Raw genomic sequence first — 13,616 nt, forward strand, 5'->3', positions numbered from 1 at the left:
AATTTATCTTGGACTATCTAGGTGCTGAGTATTCTGGAGGTCTAGCACAGGTTTTATGAAGTAGTGTAAAAATTGAGTAATTCCCATGGGTAGATTCACTGCTATGAAGAAGACCAGCAAAGGCCTTTGTATATAACTTTAAATCCCATCAAGCCCTCAGAAGAAGGTTCAAGTGATCAATAGGTCTTGTTTTGTCCCTCTGTGCATGGGTCAATTTTTGTGAGTAAAAAGGACTCAGAGAGGCGCAACTACAGGTCTGAGGCCTAGAAAGGAGCATCGCTGGGAGACAGTTCCAGGTGAATACAGCAATCCAGTTCAGGCTCTTTTCCAAGGAGTCAGAGGCTCAGTGGGCCTTCTTCCATTGAAGTTAAAGGGAGCCTTTACACTGCTGTTAATAGGAGCAGAATGAGACCCATATCAGAGATGGAGAAGAACTTTTAGGTCATTTCAGTCCATCTCCACTGAGGGAGGCATTTCCAGTTTGCTCCTTACAATATATTTTCTAGTGCTAGTTTACATCTCCTTTAAGAGATGGTGCTTCTGCCATTTCTTCAGTGAGACCATGCTGCAGCCTAATAAACCTCACTGGGCCAAATTCTGCCAACTTTACTCATGTTGAGCAGCACCTGATTCCAGGAGTACTCCCGCTGACTTCAGTAGACTATTTGCAGAGTAAAGCTGGTGAAATCTAGCCTCTGGACGGCTATTCGCCACTGGCCCTCCACCAGTGTGATGCTAAGGGTAGGTTATAGGTTGGATATTGAATGGGAAGAGGGAAGAACATGAAGAAGGATAAGCAAAATAAAAGAATATTAAACCAAACATCACTTGTTATTAAAACCCCTTTTATATTTTGGAAGGAAGCATGGTTTTGTGCTTCAGACATAGAAATGGAACTTGAAAGCTCTGGGTTAAATTCCTGGCTAAACCTCAGACTCCTTCTGTGACCTAGTACAAGTTACTTAACCTCTCTATGCCTCAGTTTCCCACCTGCAAAATGGGGATGAATATTTCCTTTGTACCACCCTGTGCCTGTTTAGATTGTAGGCTCTTTGGGGCAGGAAGTGTCTTTTACTATATGTATGTGCAGCAAAATGGTGTCTCAATCTCTTCCAGAGCCTATAGATGATAGCAAAATACAAATAAATAATAATAATTTAGCTTGTGGTTGTTTGCTAGAAAGAACAGAAAATGGGTGTCTGGGTACCTTATATTCATCGCACCTGGTATTTATTAGACAGAAATTGGCACACAAGAATATGGTACAACTAGTTAATAGGGATTTTTTTTTTCTTAGCAACATAGATGTGGTCACATTTCTATAGACAGTCCCACATACACACCAACACTCACACACATTCACCCACATCCTCATTCCCCTTCATAATCACGTACACCCTGTTCTCTTAATTAGGGTCACTTTTAATTAATATATATATATATATAGCAGAGGTTGGGTGGGTGGGGAAGAAAAGAAACCATACTTGAATTCGAGTATCAATAAAATAAAAAACTCTCAACCAGCTGCATTGCTGGTTTTATTACCTGTTAGTACTTATTCGCACGCCTGTTTATAAATAAATAGTACCAGTAAAATATTACATCTGAAGAACCCTGCAATAAAAGTTTTTATTTATACACATTTTCTGCTTCCCTGCCACCCCTGTGTTTGCTGCACTTTTAAAACATGTTTTGTTCAGTGTCTCATTTAACCTATGTGAACTAGTGTTCGTTTTTCTTTTCTTCCTTTGATTTTTGAAGAAAAATAAAGACTGAAAAGAAAGAGATGATTTTACACATTTACATTTTCACCATTCTTTAAGAATGCAGGTTTTTTTTTTCTTTTGCTGTCAGCAACTCCCTGGTTGGCTCAAGGCCTTGTTTTCTTGTTGCTGTTAGGAGCAGGGCTGACGAGAGGAGGGGAAAGCCGGTACAAATTACCGGGGCCCGGTGGTCCGGAAGGGGGCCCGTTGCCCGGCTTCCCCCCCACCCCCGGTCCGCCCTTGCTGGGGGGCCCGAAAAAATTCCGGGCCCGGCTTCCTCAGCTGCTCCCCCCCCTCGTCGGCCCTGTTTAGCCAGTCCGCCCTTGCTGGGGGGCCCGAAAAAATTTTTTCACCGGGGCCCGAACCCGCTCTCGGCAGCCCTGGTTAAGAGTTCTCCTGAAGACCAACCTGGCTTTCAAGTTTTTAAGCTAACCCAGGACGTAGGCGTTAAATAAGAGACAGTCAGGTAAAGAGGAAGAAAGAGAGATGTGAAGGGAAGAAGAAAGAGAGAAATACAGAGCCCAGCTTGGCAAGGAAATTATTTTACTAGACTGCTTCTTTTGGAGACAAATTTCAGGCATGTCGCATTTATATTGAAACACAGCACAATGCAGTGAGTAATTGCAATCATGAAACAACACATGGCAGAGGTAGATACCTACTTTTCTGATTTGTGGGGGTGTCATTTGTTTTTGTTTAAAAAAAAATAACACACACTGAAATCCACCCTTTTTAGGCCTCTTTAAAAAGGGACAGTGTCTTTTTGAGATAATTGCAAGAATATATATATATTATTATTATTTATTATATAACAATGTCAACATCAAAAAAAAAAAGTAACATCCTAGTTGTTTTCGTCCAAGCACTCTGATTGTGTTAAAGGCAGCAGGAGTTGTGTGTTCACTTGAAAACCAGATGGAATGAGGGCACAAGTTTTGTGCAGCAATAACACAGAATTTGTGCAAGTGTCTGGAGAAGGGAATGGCGGGGGGAGTGTGCTGTTTTGTCGATTTTCTTTTGGAACAAAATAATAGAAAAAAGTCACAATGAGCTATTTAATCTGTGGTTTCAAACAGCTGATCGGATCAGTGTCCATCTCTCGCGTCCTAACTGTGAACATTCAGTTAAAGGAGTCTTGCAGAATATTCTTGTTTGTTTGTTTTCAATTTTTCATGGCTAGATTTCTTGCATTTCCCTTATTGCCTTGTTAGCTGTTCTCGCTCCACTCTGGCACCATGCCCACCCCATGAACAGAGTGGTACTGGTGAGGTGAAAGGGTTCTGGGCACCCCATGGGAATAAAGGAATTCTGCTGGCTGTATGCTGGGAGGAGACTGGATGCCCGTTTGAGGTCCACACTGCCGGATGATGGGCTGGTGAGAGACAGAAGTTTGGTGCTGGAACATGCTGTGTGTGTCCCCTATCTGTGGTGATGTGTGATTGGCCACACCAGTGAGACGGGGCATAAGAGGACCAGAGGTGAAATGGGCCGAGAAATGCTGGTAGGGTAATCTGTCCATAGGCTGCATGGCAGTTACTGTGCAACTGCTGTAAGATGGCACGGTAGGCCACGTATTACAGCTAATGTCTTCCAGGCTGGGCACAGGGTCCGTGGGGGGAGCAGAGCTGGCATACATACAAGCTTGGCGCTGAGCAGATTCAGTCCTGTACGAGGTATTCAGTCCTTGCTGCTGGGAGTAACTGGACCTGTAGAAGGGATCCTCGTCTGCTGGTGAGGTTTCCATGTAGGGTTTCTTGTACGGATGCTCAGTGGTGGAACATTCCTCATCTGCTGAGAAATAAAATACATAGTTATCAATAAGAACATGTTGCCCTGTGTTGAGCCTCCCATCCTAGGATCGTAAAGTGCTTTACAAGGATGGGTCAGTAGCATCATTATCCCCGTTTTTTCAGAGGAGAAACTGAGGCACAGCAAGGTGACTTGCCCACAGTTACACACAGCTGGGTCAAATTCTGCTCTCAGATGCACTGCTGTAAAGCTGGAGCCATTCCATGGAGCTGACCCAGATTTACATTGGTAAAACCAAAAATAGCATTCGACCCCAGGTCTCCAGACCGCCCAGATCCCTACTTTGTATTCTAGAAAGGAAAACAGGCAACAAGATAACCAGAGAACAGCCAGGACAGAATTTAGCAACAGGTAACAAAATTCTGTGCTAGGTTAGGTTTTCCACATGAAGTGCCTACAGGTCACCTTAACCTTAGTCTCAGGGAAATCCTTTAGAAATAAGCATGGGAAATGGGAAATGTTTATTGTTAGGGTCCAAGTTTATGTGATGAGAGACAGTATGGTCCACTGGATAGTTCATTAGCCTAGGACTGGGAGACCTGGCTTATATCACTTGGCTCTGCCACTGACCCCTTGTGTGACCCTTGGTAAGTCATGGCACATCCGTGCCTCTGTTTCCCTTCCCACCTTTTCTCGGTCTTCTCTGTTTAGACTGCAAGCCCTTTGATCCAGAGACCGTCTCTTGCTATGTGTATGTACAGTGCCTAGCACAATGGACTTCTGATCATAGCTGGGGCTTCTGGGTGCTATTGTAATCCAAATAATACATAATGATATACTTCAGCTATACATATGGAGCTTACCATAAACCCACCCTGGCTTATATTACTGTTGCCTGATCGGAAACATCTAATTTCAGGGTTTACACCCCTAAATCAAGTGTGACAAAAGCAAAAGCAGCTTTCACCACTAAATCATAAAGAGCTTTTTCCAGGGCCGTCTTTGGTTTCTGTAGCATCAGTAGTTGAGTTCATAGCAGCAAGAGGAATAAGCGAAACAGCTGAGATGCAAATCTCAAATAAATATGTATTTAGTCATAGATTGAAATCCTGGCTCCACTGAAACCAGGGGCAAAATTCCCATTGCTTTCTATGGGAGAGGATTTCACCCATATTTTTAATGCCAGATGGGACCATTGTGATGCTCTAGACTATGTCCTAGCCTGACTTCCTGCGTAATGCAGGCTATAGAACCTCACTTAGTAAATGCCGCATCAAGCCTATAACGTCTGGTTGAGCTATAGTTGAGCGTTAGCATCTCTTTTGGAAAGACATCCATTCTTAAATTAAAGACTTCAAGTGATGGAGAACTCACCAGGCTTTAAATAAAGTCTAGAAAATATCTAGAAAAGTGGACTTCTGACGCTGAGTTTTCAGAGAAGGATGCAAACACGAGGGCTGGTCAAAAACTTTCCATCTAAATAGTTTGTTGAAACCCCAGTTTTCTGTCAAAGGTTTGTTTGTGAAAAGGGTCTGCTTTTCACACACAAAAATTGAATTCTCATTGAAAAATGAAGCACCTCAGAGTAGAAAAGTTTGCAGGTTTTGGCTCAAAATTGAAAAAATTCTATTTGGAATTGTCCCCACAGTGCCTCAGAGGAGTTCTATTTTGGGTTCCTCAGGACCCTATTTTCCTCCATGTTACACAGCAAGACTACATTTCCCATGATGTAGAGTGGCCAGAGACTCCCTTGATCCACTGTAGTGGCCCAGCAGGAGGGGGAGACCATGGTGCATAATGGGAGTTGTAATCTGGCCTGATATCCAATTCCATAGAGGAGAATCAGGGCATGAGGCACTCAAACTGCAACTCCCATGAGGAACCACAGCAACATTTTTTCAAATAAAAATGTTCAGGTTTTGGCCTAAAAATTTGCGGGTTGGATTATTTTTTTGCCAAAAAGTCAAAATTGTCATGGGGATGGGGGGAGGGGAGGAAGGGGCAGGAATGAACATTGTCAGACCAGTTGTAGTGAAGAGTGAACGTGCAAAGATGCAAGTACCCACCAAAATATGTGTACACACACATTACCTTCAAAATGCATGTGCAGCTATCATCTCTGCAAGTGTGTGCTCTCCTGCAAATACAAGTCTGCACATAATGTGCCTGCAAAAATCCCCAGGCACCCTGGTTGCCTGCAAAACCTAGTATTTGCGTGTGTTGTCAGACTACATCTCCCATGATGCACCATGGGCTCCCCTCTTGCTGGGACACCGCAGTGCATCATGGGAATCCCTGGCCATGCTACATTGTGGCCGATGTTCTCTTGCCGCAGAACCCATCCCACAGAGAAAAATGGAGACATGAGGAAAACATGCAAATGTAGGATCTTGTTGGTGCAACCAGTGAAACACACTTTTACAGGCTTGCCCATAGCTCACTGCTTTGAAAATTGGGATACTTAACAATTGCCTGTATATCCAAATTCATATACCTGGGGCCAAATTCATTTCTGGAGGATTGCAATCCCATTTTACAACACTGAAATCCACATTTTAAGCAAACACCAGAAATCTGAATCTCTAGCTATAGTTACAGCTATAGATAGTTTACACTGACAATCAGTGGATATTGTACACTTTCAGCTGCACTTAAATCTGAGAGTAGAAGAGGAGAACAGCACAATTTTGGGGTGAAATTTGGTGACTTTTTAAAAGCAGTTAAAGATTTACTATTACTTGGGTATAAACATGCATTATTCTCATTATCATTGATCGGATGGATCTCAGTAGTACTAGAAAAACAACGAGGAGTCCGGTGGCACCTTAAAGACTAACAGATTTATTTGGGCATAAGCTTTTGTGGGTAAAAACCCCCACTTCTTCAGATGCATGGAGTGAAAATTACAGATGCAGGCATAAATATACTGACACATGAAAAGAAGGGAGTTACCTCACAAGTACTAGATTAATACTAAATTAGTACTAGACTAAAGCTTACATAGTGTCAGGGAATCATGGACATGATAGCCCTAATCCAGCAAAGCACATAAATTTAAGTCCTTTTGAAGTCAATGAGATTTAAGAACAAACTTAAAGCTAAGCACATGCTTTTGTGCTTTCCTGAATCTGGGCCTATATCAGGAGATGGATTTAGAGTAACATCCTGTCTAACCCTCCTGAATATTTCAAAATTCTGGTCCCAAGAGCCGCTACTGAATAATAAGAACACTAGGGCTGAAAAACGTCTTGTAAAATGAAGCATTGTTCTGCTAATAAATTTTTCATCATTAAGCTGTAACACAGCCCAAGCCATGCTCTGCTGGCACTGGGAAACAGCAGCCCTGGGTTTTACTGTTTATTTTCCTTTTTAAAAAATAGTTGAACTTTGCGTTTTTTCATTGTACTAAGAATTTGCTTGAGTTACAACCGTAGGTTGTTGATTTTTCCATTTAGTCAGGACATTCTTCTCCCTTCCACAGCAGAACCAGGCAAACCTCTCCAAGTTATAGACCCTTTTCCAGATTTACTGTCAGGTGCAGAGAAAAAATAAACCTGACTTTCATTTTGTAAAATCAGGTTGTTATAGGTCAGAACCTCAGCTGATGTAAGCTGGCATAGTGCCTATGAATTCTCTTGACATCAGCTGAGAAACAGGCTCTCTACTTCCACACTTCAGTTTCCCCAAAAGTCTGATACCAGCCCCCCCAAAAGAATTCTATGGTTTATCCTAACTGCTCTCAGTCTGCCCTTTGGTCCATCTTCCCAACCCCCACCCCTGCTCATTCTCTGAACAAGTTCTTCAGTAAGGAATAAAATGCCATTTCATCTTGAAAATAGTTGCCATTGTACAGTGCAGAAGCCAGTTCCTCAGCTGGTGTAAACTGGCAAACTTCCATGGGGCTAGATTCTCTGGTCTGCTCTGCTCCCTTTCCACTCTTCCCAGAGCTCCCCAGCTGGGAGTACACCTGGCATGGAGTCCTGAGCAGGCACAGAGCTGACAGATCAGATTCCTGTGCCTTCCTCCCTACAGCTGGCAAATGGATCCTAAGAAGCCATTGCAATCTAGCACAGTTTAGAGCAACCCCAAGACACCTCTAAACTGTTCGGGGGCCAGGACACAGAATCCAAGGGCCATAATCCTCATCCAGACTGCTTCCCCACTTCCCAGCCTACAGTGAACATAGCAGATAATCTTGACCATTGTCTTCAGTGGAAGTGGGCGGATTTACATCAGCTGAGGAACTGGTCTTGTGTGCTTTTTCCTTGATGTTAATAACCTGATAGCTTTCTAATGTATTCATTCTTGCAGGGCCTAGTCCTTCAAGGTGACAAGCACCCTGACCTCTGGCTACCATCACTGGGAGCTGAGGCTGCTAATCATCTCACAAGATCAGTCTATTATGATGGGCAAACCTCAAAGGTCTGAGGGTTCTGCTGAGTGTGGAGAAGCAGTCAAAGTTTGGGCAAAGCTTCTCCAAAGTGTATCCAAGCAAAACGGAGACTGCTAAATTAGCTGGAAACTTCGTGAGAACTGGCTTCCTCACAAGGAATTTGGTGCTCCTTTTATTGAAAGGATTTGAGCATAATTGGACCCAAGATTTTCGGTATTTACGACTTCCAGCTGGGTCGTAAATACCACAAGAAGAGCTTTTTAAATGGAATTTGCACGTTTCTACCACTGGTCCCATCCAGAATCAGGTACAAAAATGTAAACTATATGGGCGGTTTTGTATCTTGTGGGTCAGATCCTCAGGGTTTCTCCTTTCAAGTCACTGAGGATCCGGTCCACTAGACTCAAGGCAACAAAGAATTGGGCCCTGTTTTTGTTTATAGAAAAAGTTTGTCCACATTCATCAGGCTCAAAAAAAAAAAAAAAAAAAAAACAGGTGGGCTCAATTTGAGTTTATGCTGAAGGCATGAATGCTTTTTGTTATTATTATTCTACTCAATCTAGTTTACCGTCCCTGGGTTTGAATAACAAGCCGAAAGTTATAAGGCCAACAAGAAGTAGCAAAGAAAACAATTCCTGGGAGGAAAAGGGAAGGACCATTTTTAAAATCGCCTAAGCAAGGGTGAATGATGCCTGTATCCTGGGACATGGGTCCAAAGAAAGGACTCACGAATGGACTTCGAGCCAATTGTTCAGCTCTTATAAATCCACTGGTCCAACAATGTCAAGATCTGCAATACTGCTGTTCAACTCAAAATAGATTCCAAGGCAGAGATGGCTGCAATTTGTATGGAGACTTTGAAGGACTTTGGAGGGAGGGATAGCTCAGTGGTTTGAGCACTGGCCTGCTAAACTCAGGGTTGTGAGTTCAATCCTTCAGGGGGCCATTTAGGGAACTGGGGTAAAAATCTGTCTGGGGATTGGTCCTGCTTTGAGCAGGGGGTTGGACTAGATGACCTCCTGAGGTCCCTTCCAATCCTGATATTCTGTGATTCTGTGAAGGAAGGAGCCCAAAGTTGGAGCATCCCAGGATGGGGGTTCAATATCCTATGGAGACAGATACATGCGCAGGGTCAGGTCAAAGCCCTTGTTTGCTACAAAGGCAGGGAGGATGCATTTGGTACCTTTGGTGTCAATAGGATAACCATAAGTAACCCCTTAGACTGAACAACAGCCACTGAATTGGGCCTCCTAAAACTCTCAAAAACTGGGATGGTGTATGGCCAAAAAAAAAAAAAAAAAAACCCAAAAGGAGAAGTGGGGCCGAAAAAAAAAAAAAAAAAGGAGAAAGAAAAAAAAAAAAAAAAAAAAAAAAAAGACCTTAAAGGAGAAGTTGTGCGGATTCTATTGAAAAACAGGGCTGTAGCTTATCTGTCCAGTATGCAGAGAAAACAACAATCCTGCTGCTTCCCAAAGTGAAGGAAGAAATGGGTAGGATGAAAAAGAATGGTATAACAGTGCGGTACTGAATCGACAGAGGCGTGTGCCCTAATGGTGCCTGTTACGAGAAAAATGGGCATTTCCATATCTGTGAAGACCTATTGAGGCTCGGTGAAGCAGTAAGGAGAGAAAGTCATATTCTTTCCACCATGGACGGTATCGTCTCCAACTTCGCTGGTACAACAATTTGGAGCTAAAAGTAGCTAATCTGTCATCTAAAAACCATTCTCTTTATGAACTACTTTAAACAGACTCTGTGTGGATAAAGCACAGGAATGCACTGAAGTAACTAAAGACTCTGTTGATCTCATCTCTAGTACTGCCATTTTATGAGCATTTCAAGTCTACGGCACTTTCGGAAGACACAAACAACAAAGGTCTCAGTTACACCAAGATGACTGGAAGCCTGTAGCATATTATTCCAGATGACTTTCAGATGCTGAGACCAAGTATGCCCAACTAGAGAGAATGTTTGTCGAGTGTATGTGCATGCAAAGAGGGCCACAAGATATTTGCAGGGTCTTATCTATAGAAAGCTTATAACAGACTGCAAGCCACTCGTGCTATTAAAAACAGTAAAAACCTAGACATACCTCCTAAGATGGCACCTACATTTTTTAAGATTTAGATTTATTCAGAATACTGCCCCCAACAAAGCCCCTGGCATGATATTTAAGAGCGCCATGGATCACCCAGATTTTCCAGAGGCTTGGTATGATATAGAAGCTCATGTAGGTGCCCTTTTGAGTGGTCTGCCAGGCTCGCCGCTGACATTTAGAACTACTAGCACTGATAAACAACTATAAACTGTATCCAATTTGATATGGATGACCAGTCAGACCAGTTACTTGTCAGAGCATCCGCACCCAGCATGTGACTCCTATGGAATAAAAAGAGAACTCGTCAAAGCTGAAGGTCTGATTATCTATGGCACATGTACTCTAGTCCTTCAGGCTTGGCAGGATGCTGTATTAGAAAGGGTACCTAAGGGACTTCACAAAATGCTAGGAGATGGTCCAAATGCTGGTGTGAAGGCCCAGAGTAGGGCAGGTGCTGAACAACAAGGTAGAATCCTGGGATAACCAGAAAAAGCACAAGCCAAAGAACCCCTTGTACCCACATAATTATCCAGAAGGGCTTGGAAACAAATAGCACCTGACCTGTGTGATAAAAAGGCACCTACATGTCTGGGAACCACTGGTTATTTTTCTAAATTTGTAGAAATTCTATTTCTGAATAGACGCACAAGTCAATGGGCTATAGGAATCTTAAAAGGCTTTTTTTTTCCTCTCTCATTTTGGCATTTTGGAAGAAATTGTCTCTCTCAATGGGGCCCAGCCCTGAGGTCCAAGCTTTTGGGATAAAATATTTCTTCCTCTCTCATCACCCATGAGCAGAAGGACTCAGTGTGGTCTCTGAGCAGCATAGATTGTTAAGAGAATTCTACAGCAATAGGATCCCACATTAGCCCAGCTGTTCATCTACAGGGGAAAACAGATCAGTCACCAAGGTAAGTCCATCTTTGCTCAACAGATAAGAACAATGCTACTAACCACAGAGGCAAATCTTTGTCCTAGCAAGTGGTTGAGAGGCTGCTGGGAGATGTGAGATGCCTCAGGATTTCCCCTTTAGCCTTTGGCATACAGATCAAAACTTACCCAAGCCTAAATCAAGAGATCCAGTCCTGATAAAAACGGATAAGGAAAAAAACTGGACATGACTAACTGTTGCAGCTACACTCTGACAGTCTTCATGGTAGACGCTGATCAAAGTGTTTAGCACAGAAAGATACAAGCAGCATTTTCAGCTAGTTCTGGACGCAGCTGAATCACCCTGTGATCCCAGTAACCATTGTACCCACCGCACAGCCTTGCTGAAAGGAGATATTTCTGTTGAGACTAGCGTACAGGAGTTAATGCCTCTGCGGATTTGATGATCCAAGTAAATCAATTGAAGAAAACCCTCCTCAAGACCAGAAGCTGAGCAGAGCTGGGTTAATAATGAATCTGGGGAGTTTATATTTTTGTAAAGTATTAAAGCTCATTAAAAGTTATTTATAAAGAAAATAAAGTGAGGGGGGAGGGGAAGATGTGAAGTGATGTGCGCTGTGTTCTTAAAACTGTAGCAGGAAGCCAGGTAGGAGTTGGATCCGGGAAAGTACAGTGAAGCGAAGAGAGAGAGCACGTTAGGGGGATACTGTTTTCCTTATTCTAATAAAGTTCCTTGTTTCAGTGTTAGAGGAAAGTGACCCGTGACAAATGCAGCCTGAGAGTCAGGTGAAAGCTCGGGTCAAGTTCTGATTTATCCCAACTGGTTTGCTCATCCTTCATTACTTTTCTTTTTAATTAATCTCACTTTGCAAAGAGCCACTTGGCAGCTATGTTAGCTCTCTCTGTTTCCCATTAACTTCTTGTTTCTTTTCTTTAAGCCCTGGTGGCTGTTTTCGATTTATTAGATGCATGGCAGGGGGGGAGCACAGAAAGGAAGGCAGAGGTTCAGGCTCCTGAGAGGTACAGTTCTGGGCTCAGGGAAGAAGTCGGTGGTATCTGACAGGACACTGCCACTCTTTGATTAAAGCATTTGGCGGCTTTGATAAAAGGCCCTTAACTGCTTGTGCCACTCAAGCCACTGGAGAGATAGCGAGGAGACAGCAGACGAGGGCTCCCTTTGCCAGTCCCCTGCACTTTCACAGGGCCATGCCTGCCGAAAGGGGCTGGTGAACTTATTGCTGAGGAGATATCGTCTCTTCTGTGACAATAAGAGGAAGTGAGATAATTGGGGGATTGAGGGAAACCACCCATGGAGCCACCACTTAGCGGGAATCCCAAAACTGGAAGGAAACCTCTGTTGATTCCTTATCACTTTACAATGTGGAGGCCGATGATGAATTGCTTTGTGTGGCCGGGACACACAGCAGTCAAAGATTGCCGTGAGTGTTTGTTGTTGTTCAGGCTTTCTTGTTTTAAAAAAAGAGCATGGGGGAAGAGGGTCTGGCAAAGGTTACGCTAGTTGTGCAGTGGAGCGGCGCTCAGATGCACCGGAGGCGGGGCTCGAACTAAGGGAGGGAAAGGGTAGCAGCTTTCTCATGACTAAGGCCTGGTCGACACTAGGGGGGGATCAATCTAAGTTACGCAACTTCAGCTAAGTGAATAACACAGCTGAAGTCGACGTACTTAGATCGACTTACCGTGGTGTCTTCACCGGGTGAGTCAACTGCTGCCGCTCCCCTGTCGACTCCGCCTGCGCCTCTCGCGGTGCTGGAGTACAGAAGTCGACGGGAGAGCGCTCGGGGGTCGATTTATCGCGTCTAGATGCGATAAATTGACCCCCGCTGGATCGATCGCTGCCCGCCGATCCGGCGGGTAGTGTAGACATACCTTAAGTGAGCTGAAGGGCAGAGTCTGGCTCTAAAGGGGGTGGTCTCCTGGACAGGGGGTGGACTCATGATCTAGGAGGATTGGGTTCTGTTCCTGACTCTGCCGTTGACTTGCTGCGTGTGACTTTGGCTCTGCTTAGATTATAACATCCTCAGGCATTCCCCATGTCTTACTGCATGTATTTGCAGCAGCTAAAAGGATGGGTGATCTCAGTTGGACCTGTTAGGTGTTACCATAATGCTACTAAAGGGGACCTATAGCAGCCTTATGCCTGAGGAATCAGTGCTAGGGAAGTCACTATTTTTTCCCCTCTGGCATGCCTCTATGGCTCAGTCTTGCAAGCTTTTCCCCCCTGACTGCATATGCCTTACTCCTGCTGGCGAGCAGCTATTCACAGAAGCAGTCCCCCTGATGTTAGCAGGATTACTCATGTCTGTAATTGCTCCTCAGTCTGAATATGGGGTTCCCCGTAAAGCTTTGGCAGGACTGGGCTAAGGTCACACAGCAGTCAGTGGCAAAGAACTCAGGTCTCCTGATTCCCAGTTCAGTTCCCTATTCACTGGACCAAAGACTTAAAGGGACAATAGGCCCCATGCAGGCTGTCTGCATTGGGGTGTATTGCACCCAAATATAAGACAGTATTCAGCAAAACACCACTTGAAACCCAGAATATCTAGGTATGTGCATGTTTAGATGAACCCTTAGACCTTCTCAGAGGCTATAGAGACAGATAAGTCACCTTATCTCAGTCACTGGCTATCTTTCTGGATGTGGATTTGACTTGTAGCTGTGTTGCCACCTCTGTGTTTCAGCTGAGCTGCTCTTTCGGAACCCA

The 13,616-nt window shown here is 43.9% G+C and overlaps 1 protein-coding gene across 3 annotated transcripts in view; it reads right to left on the reverse strand.

The window, feature by feature from the left end:
* Positions 1 to 2,084: 2,084 nt before the first annotated feature.
* The window catches only part of TBX5 (T-box transcription factor 5), a 48,994-nt gene continuing 37,462 nt past the window's right edge, over positions 2,085 to 13,616 (reverse strand). For 2 of the 3 annotated variants that reach the window (XM_029913848.1, XM_024213673.3), the window contains exon 9: positions 2,085 to 3,554. In XM_029913848.1, the coding sequence (XP_029769708.1) occupies positions 2,971 to 3,554 (584 nt within the window). In that variant the 3' untranslated portion in view covers positions 2,085 to 2,970. The remainder of the gene's footprint in view (positions 3,555 to 13,616) is intronic. The other variant, XM_024213674.3, reaches the window with a different exon arrangement.

The sequence above is a fragment of the Terrapene carolina genome, unplaced genomic scaffold (assembly GCF_002925995.2).
Source record: "Terrapene carolina triunguis isolate 2854851 unplaced genomic scaffold, T_m_triunguis-2.0 Scaffold951, whole genome shotgun sequence".
Lineage (NCBI taxonomy): Eukaryota > Metazoa > Chordata > Testudines > Emydidae > Terrapene > Terrapene triunguis.